This window comes from Alosa alosa, chromosome 15 (assembly GCF_017589495.1).
Source record: "Alosa alosa isolate M-15738 ecotype Scorff River chromosome 15, AALO_Geno_1.1, whole genome shotgun sequence".
In the NCBI taxonomy this organism is placed as follows: Eukaryota; Metazoa; Chordata; class Actinopteri; order Clupeiformes; family Clupeidae; genus Alosa; species Alosa alosa.
The window spans coordinates 21763949-21784052 of NC_063203.1; the positions used below are offsets into that span (position 1 = coordinate 21763949).

The 20104-nt window shown below is 38.7% G+C and overlaps 1 protein-coding gene across 1 annotated transcript in view; it reads right to left on the bottom strand.

Annotated features, from left to right (window-relative positions):
- LOC125307895 (NACHT, LRR and PYD domains-containing protein 3-like) overlaps positions 1–15825 on the bottom strand; it is a 41170-nt gene extending 25345 nt beyond the window's left edge. The window contains exons 1-9 of the mRNA XM_048264025.1: positions 15786–15825; positions 7492–7604; positions 7253–7360; positions 5119–5214; positions 4476–4571; positions 3354–3449; positions 3026–3088; positions 785–2599; positions 25–198 (exon numbers count right to left, since the gene is read on the bottom strand). Coding sequence (XP_048119982.1) covers positions 25–198; positions 785–2599; positions 3026–3088; positions 3354–3449; positions 4476–4571; positions 5119–5214; positions 7253–7360; positions 7492–7583 — 2540 coding nt within the window. The 5' untranslated portion in view covers positions 7584–7604; positions 15786–15825. The remainder of the gene's footprint in view (positions 1–24; positions 199–784; positions 2600–3025; positions 3089–3353; positions 3450–4475; positions 4572–5118; positions 5215–7252; positions 7361–7491; positions 7605–15785) is intronic.
- Between the last annotated feature and the right edge of the window lie 4279 nt (positions 15826–20104).

Below are 20104 nucleotides of genomic sequence, written 5' to 3' on the forward strand. Positions count from 1 at the left end.
TATGTATGTATGTATGTATTTTACCATAGTGATTCCAGTTTGGACTTTGGGTTTGACAGCGCCTCTGAGAGTGTCATCACTCCAGCATCGCCGATCTCATTGTCACTGAGGTCCAGATCTCGGACCAGGCAAGAGCATTGGGTAAGAACAGGGGCCAGCAGCTTACAGCTGTTAGCAGTGAGCAAACACTTCCCAAGCCTAAAGTTCAGTTTTGTAGATAAAAATAAATATATCATGGTTATTTTTATTAGCAGTTAATGTTTGCCCATATTTACTACATTGTAAGAAGGATTTTTTAAAGAGCTTCTTTATAGCATAGCATAACATAACACGAAAAAAACATAAAATTCGTTATTCTCAACTGTGGCTTTATATCCTATATTACACGTTTGTTGCATGGTGTCTGAATACGTGGACAGTTAAATAACTTTTAGATGAAAAATAATATTGTAAACCATTTAAATGACTGGGTCAATTTTGAGTAAGAAAAACTATCTTTAAAACAATCTACTTATTTTCATGATTCATGCATGAGATATGCAGTAGATTCATAGAACATCTCAGCCAGTACTCATTATCTCAAAATCTACTCATACCACGTAACTGAGAAAGAGCTAATGCCTCTCATGGATGTACAATATTTTTACAAGACACTTTATACCAGGATTATGACAGTATTTAATTGACACGCAAAGTAAACACCCATAGTCACATATTCATTATGATGGCAGTGTAGCAGTACATAGCAATATAGCAGTACTACATAGGAACTTAAAATGCTCACCGAGCTTTTATGGATGCTTTGATAACTGGTAGCATCTTCACCAGACATGTATCTGTTTTGATGATCTGGTTGTATTTAAACTCATATTGGCCTTCGGCTGCAGTCAGCAGCAGGTACACAAGAGAAGCACATTGGTGAAACGAGTGGGGTTTGTCATCAGGCCAAGGAGGTTGACCTGATATCAGGCTTCTCTGTATGTCCTCCACCATAGAGGTGTCTCCTAATTCATTGAGACAGTGGACAAGATTGAGGTTTGTCTCCAATGAGTGACTCTCTAAAAAATTACTCTTTAAGTACTCAACCGTCTTCTCCTTGTCCATGGAGGCACCTCTGTTCTTCAACAGCTTTTGCAGGAGTTTCTGATTGGACTTCAGTGAAAGGCCCAGAAGGAAGCGTAGAAAAAGGTCCAGATGTCCGTTCTTACTCTGTAAGGCCAGATCCACTGCAGTCTTGTGTAGATCGTGAAGTGTTGAAGCTCTGAACAGAGCAGAGAGCTGAGACATTTGATGTTGGTCAGGCTTGTTTTTTCCTGTTCTTTCTTTATTGCTGAAGCTGAGGAACACATACAAAGCTGCAAGAAACTCCTGAATGCTCAGATGCACAAAACTGAACACCTTCCCCTGGTACAGCCCAGACTCCTCTCTAAAGATCTGAGTACACACTCCTGAGTACACTAATGCTTCTGTGACATCAATGCCACACTCTCTCAGGTCTTCCTCATAGAAGATCAGATTGACCTTCTCCAACTGTTGAAAGGCCAGTTTCCCCAGTTTGAAAATCATCTCTTCATCTGTGTCTTTTCCCTTTTGTTTCTCTGAGTACTTTACATTTTTGATACCAATCTGAATGGTCAGAAAGTGAACATACACTTGAGTCAGAGTTCTGGGGATTTCAACATTCTCTGTTCCACTCAACATTCTCTCTAGAACAGTAGCTGTGATCCAGCAGAATACTGGAATGTGACACATGATGTAGAGGCTCCTGGATGACCTCAGGTATGTGATGGTTCTTTTCGCCAGATCTTCATCACTGATTTTCTTCATGACATACTCCTCCTTTTGTGGGTCACTGAATCCTCGAATCTCTGTCACTAGGTTAGTGGACGCATGAGGGATCTGATTGGCTGCTGCTGGTCTGGTGGTGATCCAGAGGAGAGCAGAGGAAAGGAGATTCCCCTTGATGAGGTTTGTCAGCAGCACATCCACTGACACTGGCTCTGTCACATCAGAACACTTTGGATTGGACTGGAAATCCAGAGGAATTCGACACTCATCCAGGCCATCAAAGATGAACATGACTCTGTGCTTGGAACTGGTGAAGACTGGTGGAAGGCTTTTCATTTCTGAGAAAAAGTGCTCAATAAGATCCAACAGACTGAGTTTCTTCTCCTTCAACAGGTTCAGCTCTCGGAAAGGAAGAGGAAATATGAATTGGACATCCTCATTAGTTTTTCCTTCAGCCCAGTCTAAAATGAACTTATGCACAGAGACTGTTTTTCCAATGCCAGCCACTCCCACAGTCAACACTGTTTTAATAGTTTTGTGTTGTCCAGGTAAGGGTTTAAAGATGTCGTTACAGCTGATTGGCGTGTCTTCTATTGCTGCTGTTCTTGAGGCTTTCTCTATCTGTCTGATTTCATGTTGTTTATTGACCTCTTCACGTTCCACCTCTGTAATGTACAGCTCTGTGTAGATCTCGTTAAGGAGAAGTGGGTTTGTATGTGGTGATGGTCCTTCAGATAGGGTTTTAAACTTCCTCGACATACAGTCTTTGTGAAATTTCTGAAATGATGCCATTTTATCTGTGACTTCACTTCTGTAAAAGTCAGAAAAACATTTAATGAGGCACTTTTCTCATCTGCAAAGACTAATATGAAACTGTTATTTATACATATTGTTTGGGCTTTTTGGCTTCATTGTGACCGGACAGTGAAGAGAGAGACAGGAAGATAGTGGGAGAGAGAGAAGGGATGGGATCTGGACATTACCAGGGTCAGACTCGAATACGGGTCCCCATGGGAACTAAGACCCAAATGTGGGAAAGGCACTGTAGCCAGTTGTGCCACAGCGCCCCCCTATGACATTGTAATTTATGAGCAGCCTTCACACACTTTGTGGGGACTGAGAGGCACCATTTTGTATCATCTTAAATGTAATGTTCATCAATCTTATAAACATTTGAAAAAATAAATTAGGATAAGGCAGAAATAGAGTGCACAACAGTCTAAGAGCTACATCTTACTGGTGTTGGATGTCAGGGACACCTTTGATGAAACACCCTGTTGCCTCATTCTTCTCCTGTGAACTAATGTATTGTACAAAATATAATGAAAAATAGGTTATTCATTGTTATCAAATGTAAATATATATAACTGAACATTATAAGGCATATAGGGCATAAGCCTTGTAGTAATTTTCTATGTATACCGGTATGCTAGAATAGTAATACACAACATATACACGCTATTATTCTCTGACACAATAATAAAGACAATGGTTAAGAGACATAGAGAAAAATGACATCAGCAGAACAGGGGAAATGTGTAGAGTATGTAGTATAGATGATTTACGTGTCATCAGCGGAGAAGTTGACTGGGAAACCCTTTGACCTGTCACTTTTCAAGGAGGTGACAGTGAATGGCGGTGAATGTGGTCTATCTTGCTGTCTGTTAAAAAACATGAATAAACAAGAACGAAAACACATTTAGGAAGTAGGCAATATGAAAATCTTTAAACGTTATATAACCATTATATACTAATTGGCAACACTTTTTATGAACTCATTCAAATATTATAAACATAAAACATTATAAATAGGCCTACATTCATAAAGGGTTATAAACCATTTTATTACATGGCTGAGTGCTGCAGAAAGTTCCATTCACATGAATGGGCCTTCCCAACGTTCGTATGTCTGTTAAATCTATATAATACCACCACTGCAAAATATATAATGGCCGCTGTTAATGGCAACAGGTTTTGTGCTTTTGATTCATTTCACAAGTACTCAGTTCGCTAATTGCAATGGACTGTCATTGAAAGTGAAAGTCAGCAAGTAAAAAGTTGCTACTGTACGCAACACCCGAAATTGTCAAGTTCTAGTGTGTGGTGTTTTTGTTTTGCCAGCAGAAGCCACAAAACTGTAACAAAATCATTTTAAAAGACCCATTATGTGAAGTTTCTTTTCTCGTATTGGCAAGTAGCCATAAAATAAGCGCACCTGGGTTCGGTACACTGCATTCACATTAGCAAAAATCACAGAACCATTGGTCCAAACAAACTCGGGTCTAGACCAAACGGTCTAGTGTGAATGCATAACCCCTCATAATTATTTCATTAGTATATTTAACCATTTATACATCCTCATGACTGTGTTCACAAAGCATATGATGTTACTGTTACCATATAGATTACAGTTGAACTACAGATGAAAATTAGCCTGCTGGCTAACACTGGCACATTTACAGAAATGTTGATCACTGTGCACTGTCCTTTAATTAAATAAATGAAATGAAATGAAATGAAATAAAGCTTGAAGTGTCACAAAACATTGTAAAGCTTATGACCTCTTAGTGATAGCAATGATAATATTGTTATAAAGCTTTATAGCAGATTCTATGAATTAACCAAATCAACCAGAAAAGTGATATTAGCAGAACAGGTGAAATGTGTAGAGTATGTAGATGATTTACATGTCATCAGCAGAGAAGTTGACTGGGAAACCCTTTGACCTGTCACTTTTCAATGATGTGACAGTGAATGAAGGTGAATGTGGTCTAGCTTGCTGTCTGTAAAAAAACATGAATACACAAGACCGAAAACACATTTAGGAAGTATAAGACAATGTATAAACATTATATAGCTATTATATATAAATTGGTAACCCTTTCTATGAGCCCAATATTTATAAAACATGATAAATACATTCATAAAGGGTTATGAACCATTTATAATGCCTCATAATTATTTAATTAGTATATTTAACCATTTATACATACTCATGACTGTGTTCACAAAGGATTATGACATTACTGTTATCATATATTTCTTGAATTTCCCCTTGGGGATCAATAATGTATGTATGTATGTATGTATGTATGTGTGTGTGTGTGTGTGTGTGTGTGTGTGTGTGTGTGTATCTATCTATCTATCTATCTATCTATCTATCTATGCCTTTAGCTTGAAGTTTCACAAAGCACTGCTTTTGGCCTCTTGGTGATGGCAATGTTAATATTGTTATAAAGCTTTATAGCAGATTCTATAATTTAACCAAATAATAGAGAAAGGTGATATTAGCAGAACAGGGTCAATGTGTAGAGTATGTAGATGATTTACATGTCATCAGCGGAGAAGTTGACTGGGAAACCCTTTGACCTGTCACTTTTCAATGACGTGACAGTGAATGAAGGTGAATGTGGTCTATCTTGCTGTCTGTAAAAAAAAAAATGAATACACCAGAGCGAAAACACATTTAGGAAGTACTGTATATGAAAATGTATAAATATTGCATAGCCATTAATCGGTAATACTTTCTATGAACCCATACAGTATTCATTAAGGGTTATAAACCATCCCTAATGCCTGATAATTATTTCATTAGTATATTTAACCATTTTTGTTGAACGGATAGTTCCGTTCCTTAGTTATGATTGGCTGAATCACGTTAGATGCTGTTGTATAATCCAGCTCAACCCCACACGTTGACTGCATTTTGTTCTATATTACTGTGTTACCACAGCTTGATACAAAAGTCTCAACGTTGCTTGATCTATGAATAAATCGTTACATTTCTCATTGCTGTGCCTTTATTTTATGGAATCTTGCCAGATATACAGTTTAAGTAACCATTTTAGAAAAGCAATATGTCACTCAAGTCCGTAGGTGACAATGATTATAGAACAGCTAAGGGGGGTTTTAGGCACTCCGCTTCCACTCTGGGCTTATTGCTAAAATACATACCCGTGGCTGTGTGTTCACAAAGCATTATGATGTATACTGTTACCATATAAGCCTTTACAGCTTGAAGCGTCACAAAACATTATAAAGCTTCTGACCTTTTGGTGATGGCAATGATGACATCTTTGTTATAAAGCTTTATAGCAGATTCTGTGAGTTCACCAAATCATATTTATGCATACCTGTATCCATGCAAGATTTCATAATGATTGTGTATGTCTCCCTCCATAGTCCTTTTATTGTTCATAACAAACAGTTAAGAGGTATAAGCCCCCAGTGCTAATCTGATGTTCACATAATGATTTATAAAATGCCCTAAAGCACTATTATAGACGAAAATGGTGTATAAGGTGAATTCACAGAATCTGCAATGAAGCTTTATAAGAAACATGTCATCATTACCATTAAAGGTCAAATAAGCTTAATGCTTTGTGACACTTCAAGCTTATAACATCATAATGTTTTATGAATACATATGTATATACTAATGCCACTCATCATGAGGCTTTATGAATGAGTTATAACCCTTTATGAATGTCTTCATAATGCTTTATACTGGGTAAAGTGTTACCTAAAAATCCATTCTGAGTGTGCACTGAAAATAATTCAGTTTTTTTTTCTACACAGCCAAACTGACCACACACATAACACCACCACGGCCAGAAACAGGTGGCATTAGTTTGCACTCACAAAGCAAACCGATGGAGCTCTGAAGGGTCTTTGTGTTTTGACTGTTAAGTTTAAATATTTATTTATACTCATGTTTATTTATTATTGCGTTAACATATTTATATATATTAATATCCAGTATACTGAAAGTGTTGTGCATCAGAATCATTTCTGTAAATGTACATACTGTGTACTTCTTATGGTCATTTGGGATTTTTGTACCCATGTGTACCCTGTGTGTGTCTTTGGTCTGTATGCAGTGTATCCATTGTTTATCCTTGAATGATTAGAATTCAGTAGGCACTGTCTAGGGACCTTTTGGCTTATCCTCAGGTGTGACTCTCTATTGTATACACTAGGGAGCAAGGATGGGGGGAGCAGACCTCCTATTTTCACCATTTGGCCATGAGCAAGTTGGGGTGCTAAAACAATATGTGGCCAGGCCTTTGAAGCTTAATTAAAGAATAATAAAGCTGGCCAGGCCTGATGACACACACCACACCTTTATATTGCATATCCATACTAGAGGTCACTCCTTCTCTTTTGTTTGTAACATAAATAAGTTAGTATCAACCTCTGGATAGTCAGAGAGTACTGGTGAAACCCATGATGGGGTGACACAAACATGCATTTGTCCTGACTGAGTCTCCAGAGAAATATGGTAGTAAAAATATGCTATCAATACCTAACATAATCTTTAAATCAAAAGTGTTCTATATTGTATTCCCGAGACATTCCCTATTGATGTTATCATAAGAGAGTGTAACAATAATAGCCTGAGAAGTAGCTGTTTCTTAAACCAGAACTAAAAGAGATTCTTTCGTAATTTGAAGGTGCATCTTACCTCCGATCTCCAGTCCCAAAGTTGATTGGGTATCCCATTGAGTGCTCACTGTTGAGAGCAACATCGCTTGATGTTGGAGAAACACTGTCCCCTGTCCCCTGCAACACTCTGATAAGGGAGCAAACATGCTGTCAGACGGAATACTCATACCCACCCATGGACATGGATGAAATTATTTAAATATTCAGCAGAACATCAAATTTTGTAAAAATGGCCTGACGATAAAACAGTTCTTGTACCTTTTCCAGCTTTGGTCTTGGGTTGCATTCCCTGTGTGAAATCTCACTTCACCAGAGCTGTCCTCCTCCTTGTGGTCTCCTACATCACTCATCTTTGCATCACTTCCATCCTACTGGGTAATGGCATGCAAAACCAATTGGAAACATTCCTGCCATTTTTGAAACACTTTCAAAACATTTTTGTTTAATTTTCTATAATGTATTACCGTACGTTATTTTTGCCTGGAGATCGTTTTTATTCCACATTGGCATTTGACACAGATAAAGCTTGTGTGGTGATGGTCATGATTACGTTCTGGTTACTTCATTGGTTATCTCTTCAACTTCAGCACTATCATCTTCTATTGATCCTGTTCTGTATGCAAGGTCAGTATTTATTCTTACTCTAACGTGTCCTTCTTGCAGAGTTGTTGCTTTGAATGCTACTTCTAATAAAAGCATCAGCTAAATGATCAGATGCAAATGTAAGTTATAATTTCCAAGGTACTGTATATTACATTTTTTCTTCAGTCACTAACAAGCGTTTGTCTAACCAGTTGTCACATTTTCAAAACTCTAAACACAATTACAGTAGCACAGCATCGGTCTTTTGAGGCCATACCATTCACACATTTTATGTCGTTTTCACACAATATCAGTGAACACATTTCCACAATGCTTACATTTTCTTAACAAACAAGCTATACCTCCCAACAAAATTATGGATTGTTTTTGCCGTATTTACTAATGTTAACACATAACATCCCACAATAGCAAAAACAATATTCCAAACCTTAGATACAAAAAACTCTGCTTCTGCTACCAAGCGGTTTTATCCCATCGCCTTGGAGACTGTAACATGTGGCCTAACCCTGAAGATTGCAGAGATTAGATACAGTAATTTTGTGCTTTTTTTTTAGTCCCCCCCCCCTTTTTTATCTGGGCTTTTTGCTGTTGTATTTTTGTTCAGAATGCTCTTGTGTGTTTCCTGGATATTTTGTTCAATGTAAGCAATACTGTAAACTTTTTCTGTTATCATACTATCATACTTTTCTATTGTATTTCTACTGAACCTCCTGTAGTAGCCTAAACAGTAAAGGAAAAAAAAACTGATTTGCTTTTTACTGGAATGCTTTTGAATGTGAACATTACATGTGGACATTCAGTTCCCAACCAAGAAATTTAGTGTAAAAACGGTGGATTGCATGTTTTGCATGCAACTACCTGTAAAACCGAAACATAAAAGTCTATGCAGTTTTTGTAATGTCAACAACAGCCAGTATTTTGAAACCTGGTGTACTTTGATTGACTGCATGTACCTTGTGAAGTGAAAACAAGTGTTATTCTTTGACAGAATAATTTCATTTTGAGTCAGATTTCCAGTTTTGGTAAAGTTAGTGTGTGCAGAGAAAGATGTGTTAGTATATATTTAACAAAATGTGTTTTTGAGAAGAAAATTATCCATTTGGCCAATTGTGTTTTGTAGGTGTGAGTCTGTGTTAAGAGTTTAGAAAAAGTATCTGAAGTATGGGTAAGCGCTTGTTAGCGAAAAACTATAAGTGTCACAGAGTCACTTAATAGTTGTTTATCCTAATGTTTTCATCTTAACTTTATGTTTTTTTCTTACACATTATGTACTTAAAATTATTTTAAGCCCATTTTGCATTCAATACATTCTCAATAATAATTATGACCGCCGCTAGCGAAGCTAGCGAAGCGGTCATATAGGGATTGTCAAAGTTTTTTTTTTCCCCCGTCATCTACTTTCTGAAATTTTGGTCAACGATACCCGGGGCACCGAAACACCGGGGCACATGAAATTTGGTGGGTATGTAGCCCCACTAGACTTTTACGGAAAAATTTCGCTTGGTCCCCGGGGGCCACTCCCCCTCCGCGCTGGGCCCCCCGAAACCCAAAAAATGAAGTTTTTCCTAAATAACTACCTGAACCGTGGCACCGAGGATGAAGAAATGTTTATGGTATGTTGGTCTCAAGGGCCCACATCAACCTAGCCCATAATCACTCATTTGTGATTTGCACCCCCCCCCCTGGTAAAAAATGAAAATGCAATATCATTCTGCTTTAATCGCCCCTCTCTTCAGTAAAGACGTTCAGAACTGCACCAAATTTTATGTGTATGATTGACCTGACATTCTCTGGGGGTATGCCAAGTTTCGTAGAATTTCATCCATGGGGGGGGTCTAAAAAATTAAGTTATGTGTACATTTAGTGACTGTACACTCATTGGCCTGTAGATGGTGGTGCACACATATACACACGCACACACACACACACAGGCACGTATACCATCAGTATCGGCAATTAGAACGGCCGATACATAATTACAAATTCAGTAGGATTAAAGGAAAACCAAATATTCATCATAATAATAATTTGGCTGCATTTCCAGTATTGGCGTCACGTAGTCGTTTGTCCACTAGATGGCGCATCGTTGCAGTGAGACGTAATTTTGTTGGAAGTTAATCTAAAGTGGGTTGGAATGACACTACGCTTCCTACAAGGACAAGACTGTACAGTAGTTTGCCGCAGAGAACGTCTAAGGGTAGGATGATTTCTGCATGACATGTAATTCCCATTTCCTCTTGAAGCCGAAATAAATCTGAGAATGTTTATCGGACATGCTTGTTTTTTACTGCAGGTAGGCTACGTTAATCCTATCAATAGCAGAACGTAGGTAAAATAATGTTACCGTTAGCATGGTTGAGTGATGGAGGCCAATTTGATTATTGATGTATTTGTAGAAAACCATAAATGCGTTTATAGGCTACCAAGCAAATTGATAACAGCACTAATTGTATCTTTCGACTGTCATCTCATTTGCTTATGACCATAACCTAGGCTACTAACAGGAGCTAAGTGAGCTAGCCACAACACGTTCGCTACGAAAATATATAGGCTACCTGAAAGATAACCTGTCTATGATGCATCCTAAACACCGGGCTGGGACATTTCTACAATAATGTCAGTACAACAAATAAGGAAGGCCTATAGATAGAAATTGTGAAAATAAAATATGTAGATTTTGGTAGTTTGGTCTTTTCATGTAGCCTTGGCAACTAGCCATCTACAGTAGTAGGCTATAGGCCTGAATATGCACATGAATTGACACTTGTTAAACTCACCTCAACATGTCTTTTGCAATCATTTAACCCGCTGTGGGCAATGCTAAAGTCACTGTTTACAAACAGTGCAGCGTGCAAGACTAGGTCCATCATTATGTTTTACTCTTATGAGACAAGGGTAGCCTACACTTTGAAATGGGTCTTACATTTTCCTTTTTTTGAGGCACTGACTCTACCATGACGCTCCTGTTTCTACTGAACTGATTAATTAAGTTCGGAGAAAAAGACATAAAAGCCCGCCTACACTGAAAACTGATTGGTTGATTTAGCTAAACAGGCCAATTAGGATGCTCTCTGTCTTTGATGCGCTTCAGACACACACGCACCACCTCTCTCTCTCTCCCCTCGTTAATGCGCTACACTCAGATGCACACGCTGTCGGTCGCATGCGCCTCTTGATCGCTCACTCTAGATTCCGGGAGATTTTATCTAATTTGCGGGCGTCAGGGAGCCGCTATCAAAATGCGGGAGACTCCCGCAACTTCCGGGAGACTTGGGATGTCTGATATAGGCTACTTCAATCCTCTGTTTTCAAAGGTGATTCAAGTAAGGAAGAGCATGGCTCAAAGTAAAGTAACTGAAACTACATAAATTCGTCAAAGTGAATAATTTGTGTCAACTCGCCGCAATGTAGATTTATTAACGCACCCGTGATGATCTACATCTCCATTTAAACTAGATGTTTTAGAGCGCACGTTGAGATGTATTCAGGGCAGGGCTGTACCTATATTTGTTGCACGTGCTACAAAAATCATTCTTTGCGATGGATGATTTAGTACCAACGTTACACCGGTCAGATACAGTTTTGCCTATGGCTATTCCGTGAGACTGAGGCGCTTTTTGTTTGTTCGAAGTGCGTGTTTAGGGTGTGAGAGGGGAGTCGATGTGCTTTGATTCCAGCTTGGTAGTTGTAGTCTATGCGATTAAAAAACACGTGTGTGAAGTATCCAAACAATGATAACGCTTTCATTATGGCTGCTTTAACCACAGACCTTGAGATACTGTACAGTGTGTTGGGTTCCATTTAGAAGTGTCCACTTCATTCGCCCTTTCCGTGATTCACACAGCTACGTGAAATGTATTACTGATATGCAAAACTATTAACTTCTCGCCAAGAGGTGGCAGCTTGATACTGTAAGGTGTAAGCTAGTGATGTTACCCGTGAACCCCCTGCTTCGAAGCGTGTATGGAAGACACGAACCAATTTGGAGTGAAGCTTTGTATCGGAGCTTGATTCGTTTTGTGATAATCACGTGATCAGTGACGTCTGAAGCTTCGTTTCACACACACCCACGTGACTGCTTCGAAATTTAATTCAAAGCATTAAAGTTGCGCGACACGGGGGGCGCCGTTGTGGGTTGTTGAAGAAGGAGAGCCAACAGACTCAATAGTGCTGCTGACACAAAAGCTTATAGCCTGGGCTTTTAGCTCAATTATCAGCACGCTCGACTCCCGTTCTAAGGTGCGTCTGTTTCGCGGGTTCGAGTCCAGGCGTGTGCAGGACTGAATCGCAGTTACAACATAACCCAGATTACAATTGGTCTAGGCTATGTACTCAATATAATCACAGAAATGTGTGTGCTATGTGCATGTGCATTCTTTATTCTTCTCCCTTCTAAATTTATGTATTTGTTTACAATACAAGAAATGTTCACAGCCAAAATACTACCTTTATTGTTTTTGTAGAGAAAGAATTACATTTGTATTTATGCAGGGTACAAAATAGGCTTAGTTAGGCCTATTTATGACATTATTTATTTATCCATTAATTCATGCTCAACATTTATTCATTTTCGATTCAAAGACATTCATGGCTAATGTCTGAAACACTTCGTGACACAATGCTATCCTTAACTTTCACCAGCAGAGGTCCTCATAGAGTTCTGAAGCTTCGAGTACTGAACCTTTTTTCGATACAAATTGATTGAAAGCTTCACTGGTTCAGAAAGCTTCAGTTCGCCATCACTAGTGTAAGCCATTGGTTCCAAAGGAGATTTTATTTGGGTCGCCAGCATAGATAGCCTAGTGACAAGTGTTGTGTAATAGGCCTAGCATAGGGCCTACCTTATATAGCTTATAGTTTGTTAACAGTCACGGTTTTGTCATAACTCCCTCCATGCATTTTTGCATTTAGAATAGCTCTGAAACCTGGGGGCGAACACGTCGCAGGGGGGGCGCCAGTGCGTGGATATCTCAATCGCAAAATTAAACAATATTTCTATCGGGCGCCTAACATGGACTAGGCTGGGTGAAAATCAAAAGATTGCGTCAAAAGATTGAGCTTAACCATGGACCTCATAGTTGCAAAATGCAAGGGAACATGAATCAGCATATTATTTGCACAAACAATAACGGACAGTAGCTCTTCAACTTTGCCCGTTAAATTGTGTATGAACAGTCCCGCAACGCATTTCATGAAGGCCCTTTTGGACATGTCAGTTATTTGCACCACTGGGTAAAACGGCATTTTGTTTTAGACTACTGGTATTTAATTTGTGCATTGACAATAAAGCTGAATATCATTTGAACTAGATGACTAAACTTATGCATATGTAGAAGAAGAAACATTCACAAAAATCCATGACATGACCTCTCTTCTTGATAGCTGTTGAAAACTGCATGGAACTGACAGGGATTGTTTTGTTTAATAATAAATAAATAAATACATTATGCTGCTACCTTCTGCTTTTCCCAAATACAATGTAGCCTACAGATTAGAGATTTTAAAGGTTTTATAACAATGCTACAATTTTTTTGGCCCAGAAACAAATCTATTCACCTTTGCAGCGCCAGTAGGCTACTTTGTGTGCGGAATGTGTGCAAACACACATTCCAAACAAGCATACACAAAAGTTTCAAGAGTGGGGGATGGAGTAGAAGATGGAGACAAATTCATTAATATGATTTATTTCATATTGCGGAATGGATGTACAGGACTGAGCGGCGGTCATATTTTGTACAGCTATGCGGTACATCTAGTTGAGCAGGATTATTACGCTTCTTGCTTCTGGTCAGGGTTTTTGCACAAGAACCAATGAACTTCCTTGAGTGATGTTTTGAATACTCTACCCTGCTCTGGGAAGTAGGCTCAGTGCCGGTTCAGACCTCCATGTGGCCCTAAGCAAAATCCTGCTAAGGGGCCCTACCTGAACTCTGAGCGCGAAAATATTTTTTTTACAGTATCGTCTGACACCTCAGTGCTCCCAATACAATCATCCCACCCCATTTTGGATGTCTACGGAAGTTACCAAATATAGTGTTTTTCCCTATAAAGGACTAGGAGAAAGAAACATAATTGTGTGTGAATCACCTTCACACAGCAATAAATGCCCAGTTTCAGTGTCTGGGCTGTTTGCTTTTGATGCTTGCTGTACATATCCCCTTGCAAAAAATAACTGCAGTTTTTTCAAGTACAGTTCAGTTATACCACAGTAGGCTACAGTGCAGTATAGTATTTTCATGTCCAAAATACTGCATTTCTGTAGTAAAGTAGGCCTACAGTACTATTCAGTATAATGCAGTTTTTTGTGTCTAAAATACTGCATTCCCTGCACAGGAACTGCAAACATTTTCTCCAAAGCTGCGGTTTTCATACTCAGAAATCTGCAGTTTGACACTTGAAGTAATGCAGTTTTTTTTGTAAGGGTCTGGTTGTGCTAGTAGCCTACTGGCTGACTGTTCTTCACCTGAGTGTCTGTAGTAGGCTACTTGCCAAACACATAGGCTATGAACTGGCTCCCCTGATTCTCTTATTATTTCAATATTTTTTTTCAAACGTAGACTATTTTAAACAATCATTTTAATACTTCATATAGACCTAATTTACGATGTGCATCTATTGTCCATGCAGCACAGCGAATCAAAGTTAATACATTAGGCTAGGCCTACTTTCCATTTTACATACGTTCAGTTGTAGGCTATAAAGCTTGACTGAAACATTGTAAAACAATTAGTTCTTTTAAAATGTATGGGAAAAGTGAAATCAACTATTAGTTTCGACGGGTCCTCGCATTTTTCTGCTGAAAAACTGCTAGTTTTATCCCGAGCTGCACGTTCTGAACGCATTTAAAGATGCGGTCTTTTTTTTTTTTTATGTCAGTCGCCCGCATTCAAACAAACGGAATATGCGATTATATTTCACAATTTTGCGAGGTACTGTGTCTGGGAAAGTCTGGCAAGCAAGCCGCAGACAGATCAGGGGATTCACTTCCCTGTTAGGTAGGCCTATGCTAGACCAGCAACACGCGCTGGAGAGACGCATGTTGACATCAAACCATGGAACGAAGCAAGTTTACCCGACTGCTGTTCCCACGGTCATTCTCGTGGCGTTTCTTCCGTTTTTCATGCCCTGAATGGTAAGTTGGTTTCATGTTCATCTTCTTCATGTATGAGGCACTGTTGCTATAACTGTATAGGGCCTACTAACTTGTCTGTCACTAGCTTGACTCAAGAGGAGACGGGGGAAGGGACCTTCATTAACTTGCCGGCCCTGAGTAGGCTAACAGAGTGCTGTTGGAAAGTCCCTGCTCATGTGTCATGTGGGCACAGGGAGGCAGAGACTGTGTTTGTTGTGTTTTGGTAACTTGGCAAATGGGTAGTGTTGTGATCAGGGTAAGCACTACATTATACCATATACATGTCTGTGTATCTCAAAATATGTGATTAACTGTATGCTATTGCTAGACTTAGCAGCACTTCAGCAGTTTGACAAAGAAGTGCAACACAATAATTTGTTGGAACAAAATCCATCTTTCAGTCATTTTCATCTCCAAACTGAAGTTTCATTTTAAAACTACACCACTTCAACACATCACGTTAACCAAACTTTACTGTGGGCAGCTCTAGAACACTATAGGACATTCTGTGATATGTTACAATTGTGATGTTGAAGAAAGCCTGATCACAGAATGATCATACTTTTTAAAGGAAATGACAGATATAACTGACCTGCTAATTTAGGCAATACATCAGATATGCATCACATCAAATAACAGCCTACCAACAAACATTCCAGATACAATTTCACAACATCATCATAATAACCAATATACTTGTAAAAATGTTTTCTATCAATCAGCTTGTGTCCACTCCAATACATTTTGTATAAACATGAACATGGTATATTACTTTTCTAAAACAGGTAAAACATACTCTCAGCTGTCTGATACTCACATTGTATCCGTGTCCTTATGTTCATGAGCTTCCTGGTGAGTCACCGGACAAGTCACAGACTTGTTTGTTCATTTCCCTTACCTCGGCTCCCCTCTCTTAGGAGGTGGAGTCATGCACAATGTACTCTTGATATGTTAATATGGTGTCACACAGACGGCTTGATCTGTCCTTTGTTCACACACTTAGTGAGTAGGTTCTTTGTTCATCTTATCTTGAGTCAGGCTCCATGCAGCAACATCTGCCATGCTAACTTTAATTCTAGTCACTATAGTCAGATCTCTGACTGTATGGCAGTTTATCTGCAGAAGCTTCTTATTTAGCCTTACTTCTACCACTTATTCTTTCCATTTCCATCACCCCCACAGACATGTGACCGGTCAGACCAGTTTGGTTTGGAGGGAAAATACTTTAAAGCTATAAATACATTTTCCATTTCCCAGTGTGAGCATTCTACTTTATTGTGTTTGCATTCTATTGTAAACAAAAAAATAGGCTTGATAAAATTGTTATCCTCTGTCAAAAGATAACTAGCACTAACCTCAATAGCATTGGGCATGTGTATGAGGTCAGAGCCGCAGAGAGCAGTGTTCATTTTGGCAGACATTAACCACCCACTCACTCAGAGTTTTGCCTACTGCCATCAGGGAGGAGGTACTTTTCTTAAATGGGCCAGATCTAACAGATACCTGAGATCATTTGTCCCATCAACTGGGTTTCTTAACAAGATCTGTCTTGCTGGAGTCTGCCAAAACAGGAACAAGAACATAAGTGATGAGATTCTAACATTATGTTTCTTGAAGTACATGGCAGTATGGAAACTAAAACATTGAAGTACATAGACACACATCCATCACAGACAAATATGTTATGGGAATCCTGGGGAGGAGGGAGTAGTTCACTTTAGTTGTGTAACACAAAATTGCATGTCATACTCAGACTTACGTTGCCTGATCATCTGACTTTTCTGTTTAGAAGTGAATGGGGATTCCCATTGACTTGTCACTCCTCATGGATGCGCAGCTGCTCAAAAATTAGGCTGACCTGTCCTGCTTGGGTGGTCTCACAATACACACACAAAGACAGACTGACTCAGGGTGGACAAAGATGATAATACACAAGGGATACAGTAGGGCAGTGGGCACTGACATAACACACTGTCAAACAGGAAAAACTGTTATAAGACTCCAAACAGTAAGTAGTGCAATGTCATGCTTACATAGGCTGTTTTTGTGTCTTCTGTACTGAAGAGGATGGGGATTCCCTTTGACTGGTCACTCTCCATGGACACTATGGTGGGAACAGGTGAGTCTGTTCTGTCCTGCTTTGATGGTCTACACACACACATGCACAAGCACAAGCACACACACACACACACACACAGAAAGTCATTTTATGCAATATTCAGCAATTCCATATTCCTGATCAGCAAGACAAGGGAAAGGGACCTTTATTATCCCTGTGGATGGCAAGTAGAAGTGTTAGTAGTGTTTTTTTCACAACATGATCTCTTATAACAGTGAACAGTATTGCAACAGACTTACATTGGCTGAGTTTCTGTATCTTCTGTAGTGAAGAGCATGGGTATTCTCATTGACTGGTCACTCTTCATGGACACTATGGTGACAACCATTGCCGAGGAATGTTTGCAAATGAATTGAAGTCAAGTCAAGTGTTTATTTTTGCCATTTGCACAAGTACAGCATACAGGTACATTGGAATGTTTATGCGGAACACTCAGTCAATAAAAAAACACTCATTATTCATTCACTCATTGAAAAAATCCACACATCATCAGTAGGGTAAAACTAACTTGTCTCACGTTCCCTATTATTGGGTGAACAATCCAACACTTGGTGAATTCTGCTTCACAATAAATAGGAAGAACCGAGAATATATGTTTACAACAATGACTAAAATATGCACTCCACTCCATACACATGTTTTTGTAATGTAAATCTCTTCATGGCCTTGAACAGACTTGTATGCCGCTCTACTCCTTCTGTCTCATCAATGTGGGTATAATTGCTCCACCTTAGACTTCACCTGCTTGACAATGCGGTTTGACAACATTATCAAATGGTAAACAATGTCATGTTAATGTAAGATGCTAACTCAGACACGTTAGTTAGTTATCTTGCAAAAGCTAAATGTACATATGTGTCCCCTTTCCAAACAAACTAACGTGTCTGATGGCACATAACCTAATAAAATGGGTAGTTTACATACCCAAAACAGTACCCAAAATGTAGTCAAATAAATGCATGATTTAGAAAATGAGCACACCATTTTGCAAAATAACAGCACATTTTCTCAACAAACTAGAACAAATCTCTCAATATCCTCAAAAATGTTAACCTCCCAGGCTCCGTCAAATGTTGTTATTGCCTCATTAAATGTATCTGAATTAAACGAAAATCTATAATACCTTAAGGATTAGATGTAAACACATGTTCAACTGAAATTCAAATGAAACTACGAAAAACTATGAAAAACACTGAATATTTTCAGTGTATTTGTCTATGCATGTTTCATTTGAAACGTCAAAGCCCCTCATGTCTTACTTTTCATTCTTGTGGAGGTCTCCCTTGGAGCACATGGGTAAGCCCTTCCTCCTGTCTCTCTTCATCGACACACAACTGTCCACAGGAGAGTCTGATCTGTCCAGTGGCATCTTGTCCAGGCATATATTTTAAGAAAATTTCTCATTTATATTTTATATCAGGATTTCATTGGCCATTTGGTCATTAGGAAGAGTAAAAAATGACTGCACACTAAACTTAGCAATTTGTCTGTATTTTGATACTCTGTTTCTCTTTTGTTTCAACTGTGTATGTTCTATTCGTAGTGTGTATTCAACTTGCTTTTGGTTTTCTGTACAGCTCAATACCTGTTTGTTACAGCGTTTTGTTATATGATATTCTGCATACAGTAGCCCTGGTTATAACTGTGCAATGTGTTAAGTAAGTACCCTAAGAGGACCATTTTATCTTCCTACTGTATTACAGTTTTTCTCAATCGTTTTGATGCTTGTGTCAACTCTGACATCACGTTCTCACTCAACGAAAGCACTCTGGCCAAAATGACAGATTTTGCTTGCAAAAGGCTGTTACTCTCTCAAAACACTTAAAACATGCAGCAAAAGCAAATCTTGCCTTCAAGCAACACATCCTGTCGTCAAATTACTGTGTGATTTCAATCAATCATTACACACTGGACAACAAAATGCAAAATCTAGTTCTCAAAATGAGCATTTTTGCTATGTCTGTTCCATTTCTTTCTTTCTCATTTTTCTGGTCAGAAATATATCAGAATATCAGAAAAAAATGTGAAAAGACAAAATGTACTGAATAAATAATGATTTATTCATTCCTCCCAAGAAGTAACTGTCATTGACATGTTCAAACTACAGTAAACACCTAGGCAAGACAAATTTCATTGAACTACAACTTTTCATTTTTCATCGAAATACACCTACAGTAAACATCTTTTGTACTGTTTTCTTCACCAACATAGGCAATACAGTACTTTGTCTAAATGTGCATTAGATCCATACTTGAAAATAGCAACACAGAACAGACATGGCATCTCTAATGAATGATTGCTGATTGAAGAATTGCGTAAAGGAGTTTTACACAGGTGTATCAGAGATTCAGACTTCTATTCAGGAATCTATACCACCTGTGAAAAGATGTTTTCCTTTTGTTTAGCACGGGAAAACCAATAGAGTTTGGGGTTTTTGAATGACATCTGTGTTAACTGTTTTGCAAAAGGGTGTGAGAACTGTGTGAACCCAATGAAAATGTGTGAACACATTCGCAAGAGATGACTTCTGCTGCAAAGAAAGTGTTCATGAAGACCAAATGGATCCCAGTTTCCTTAAGCAGGTCAAAGCAATCGGGAAAAACTGTAATTTGATAACCATGTGTGGCCCGGTAAAGAATACAATGGCATGAATAGTTTCAAAAAGATACCAGAAGGGCATGCCACATAATTAGACACATAAGCTCTCGCAAATCAGGTGTAATGTTAGAGCTAAAAGGCTTGATTACTCCTAAAGTCCTAAAGTTAAGACACAAGTTTAAATGCATTGCATGTAATCAAAATGCTAATGTAAACAGATCTGCACACACACACACACATGCACTCACACACACACACACACATTTTACTACATCTGAAATATGTTAACAAAACGACATGTTTTGTTTTCAACCTTGTAATGACATTGCAGTGCCTTTATTCCGTCATACGGAATGTTATTTCATATCCTTTCATCTTTCTCTCTTCATCTCTCTTTCATTCACTCCCCCATGTGTCAT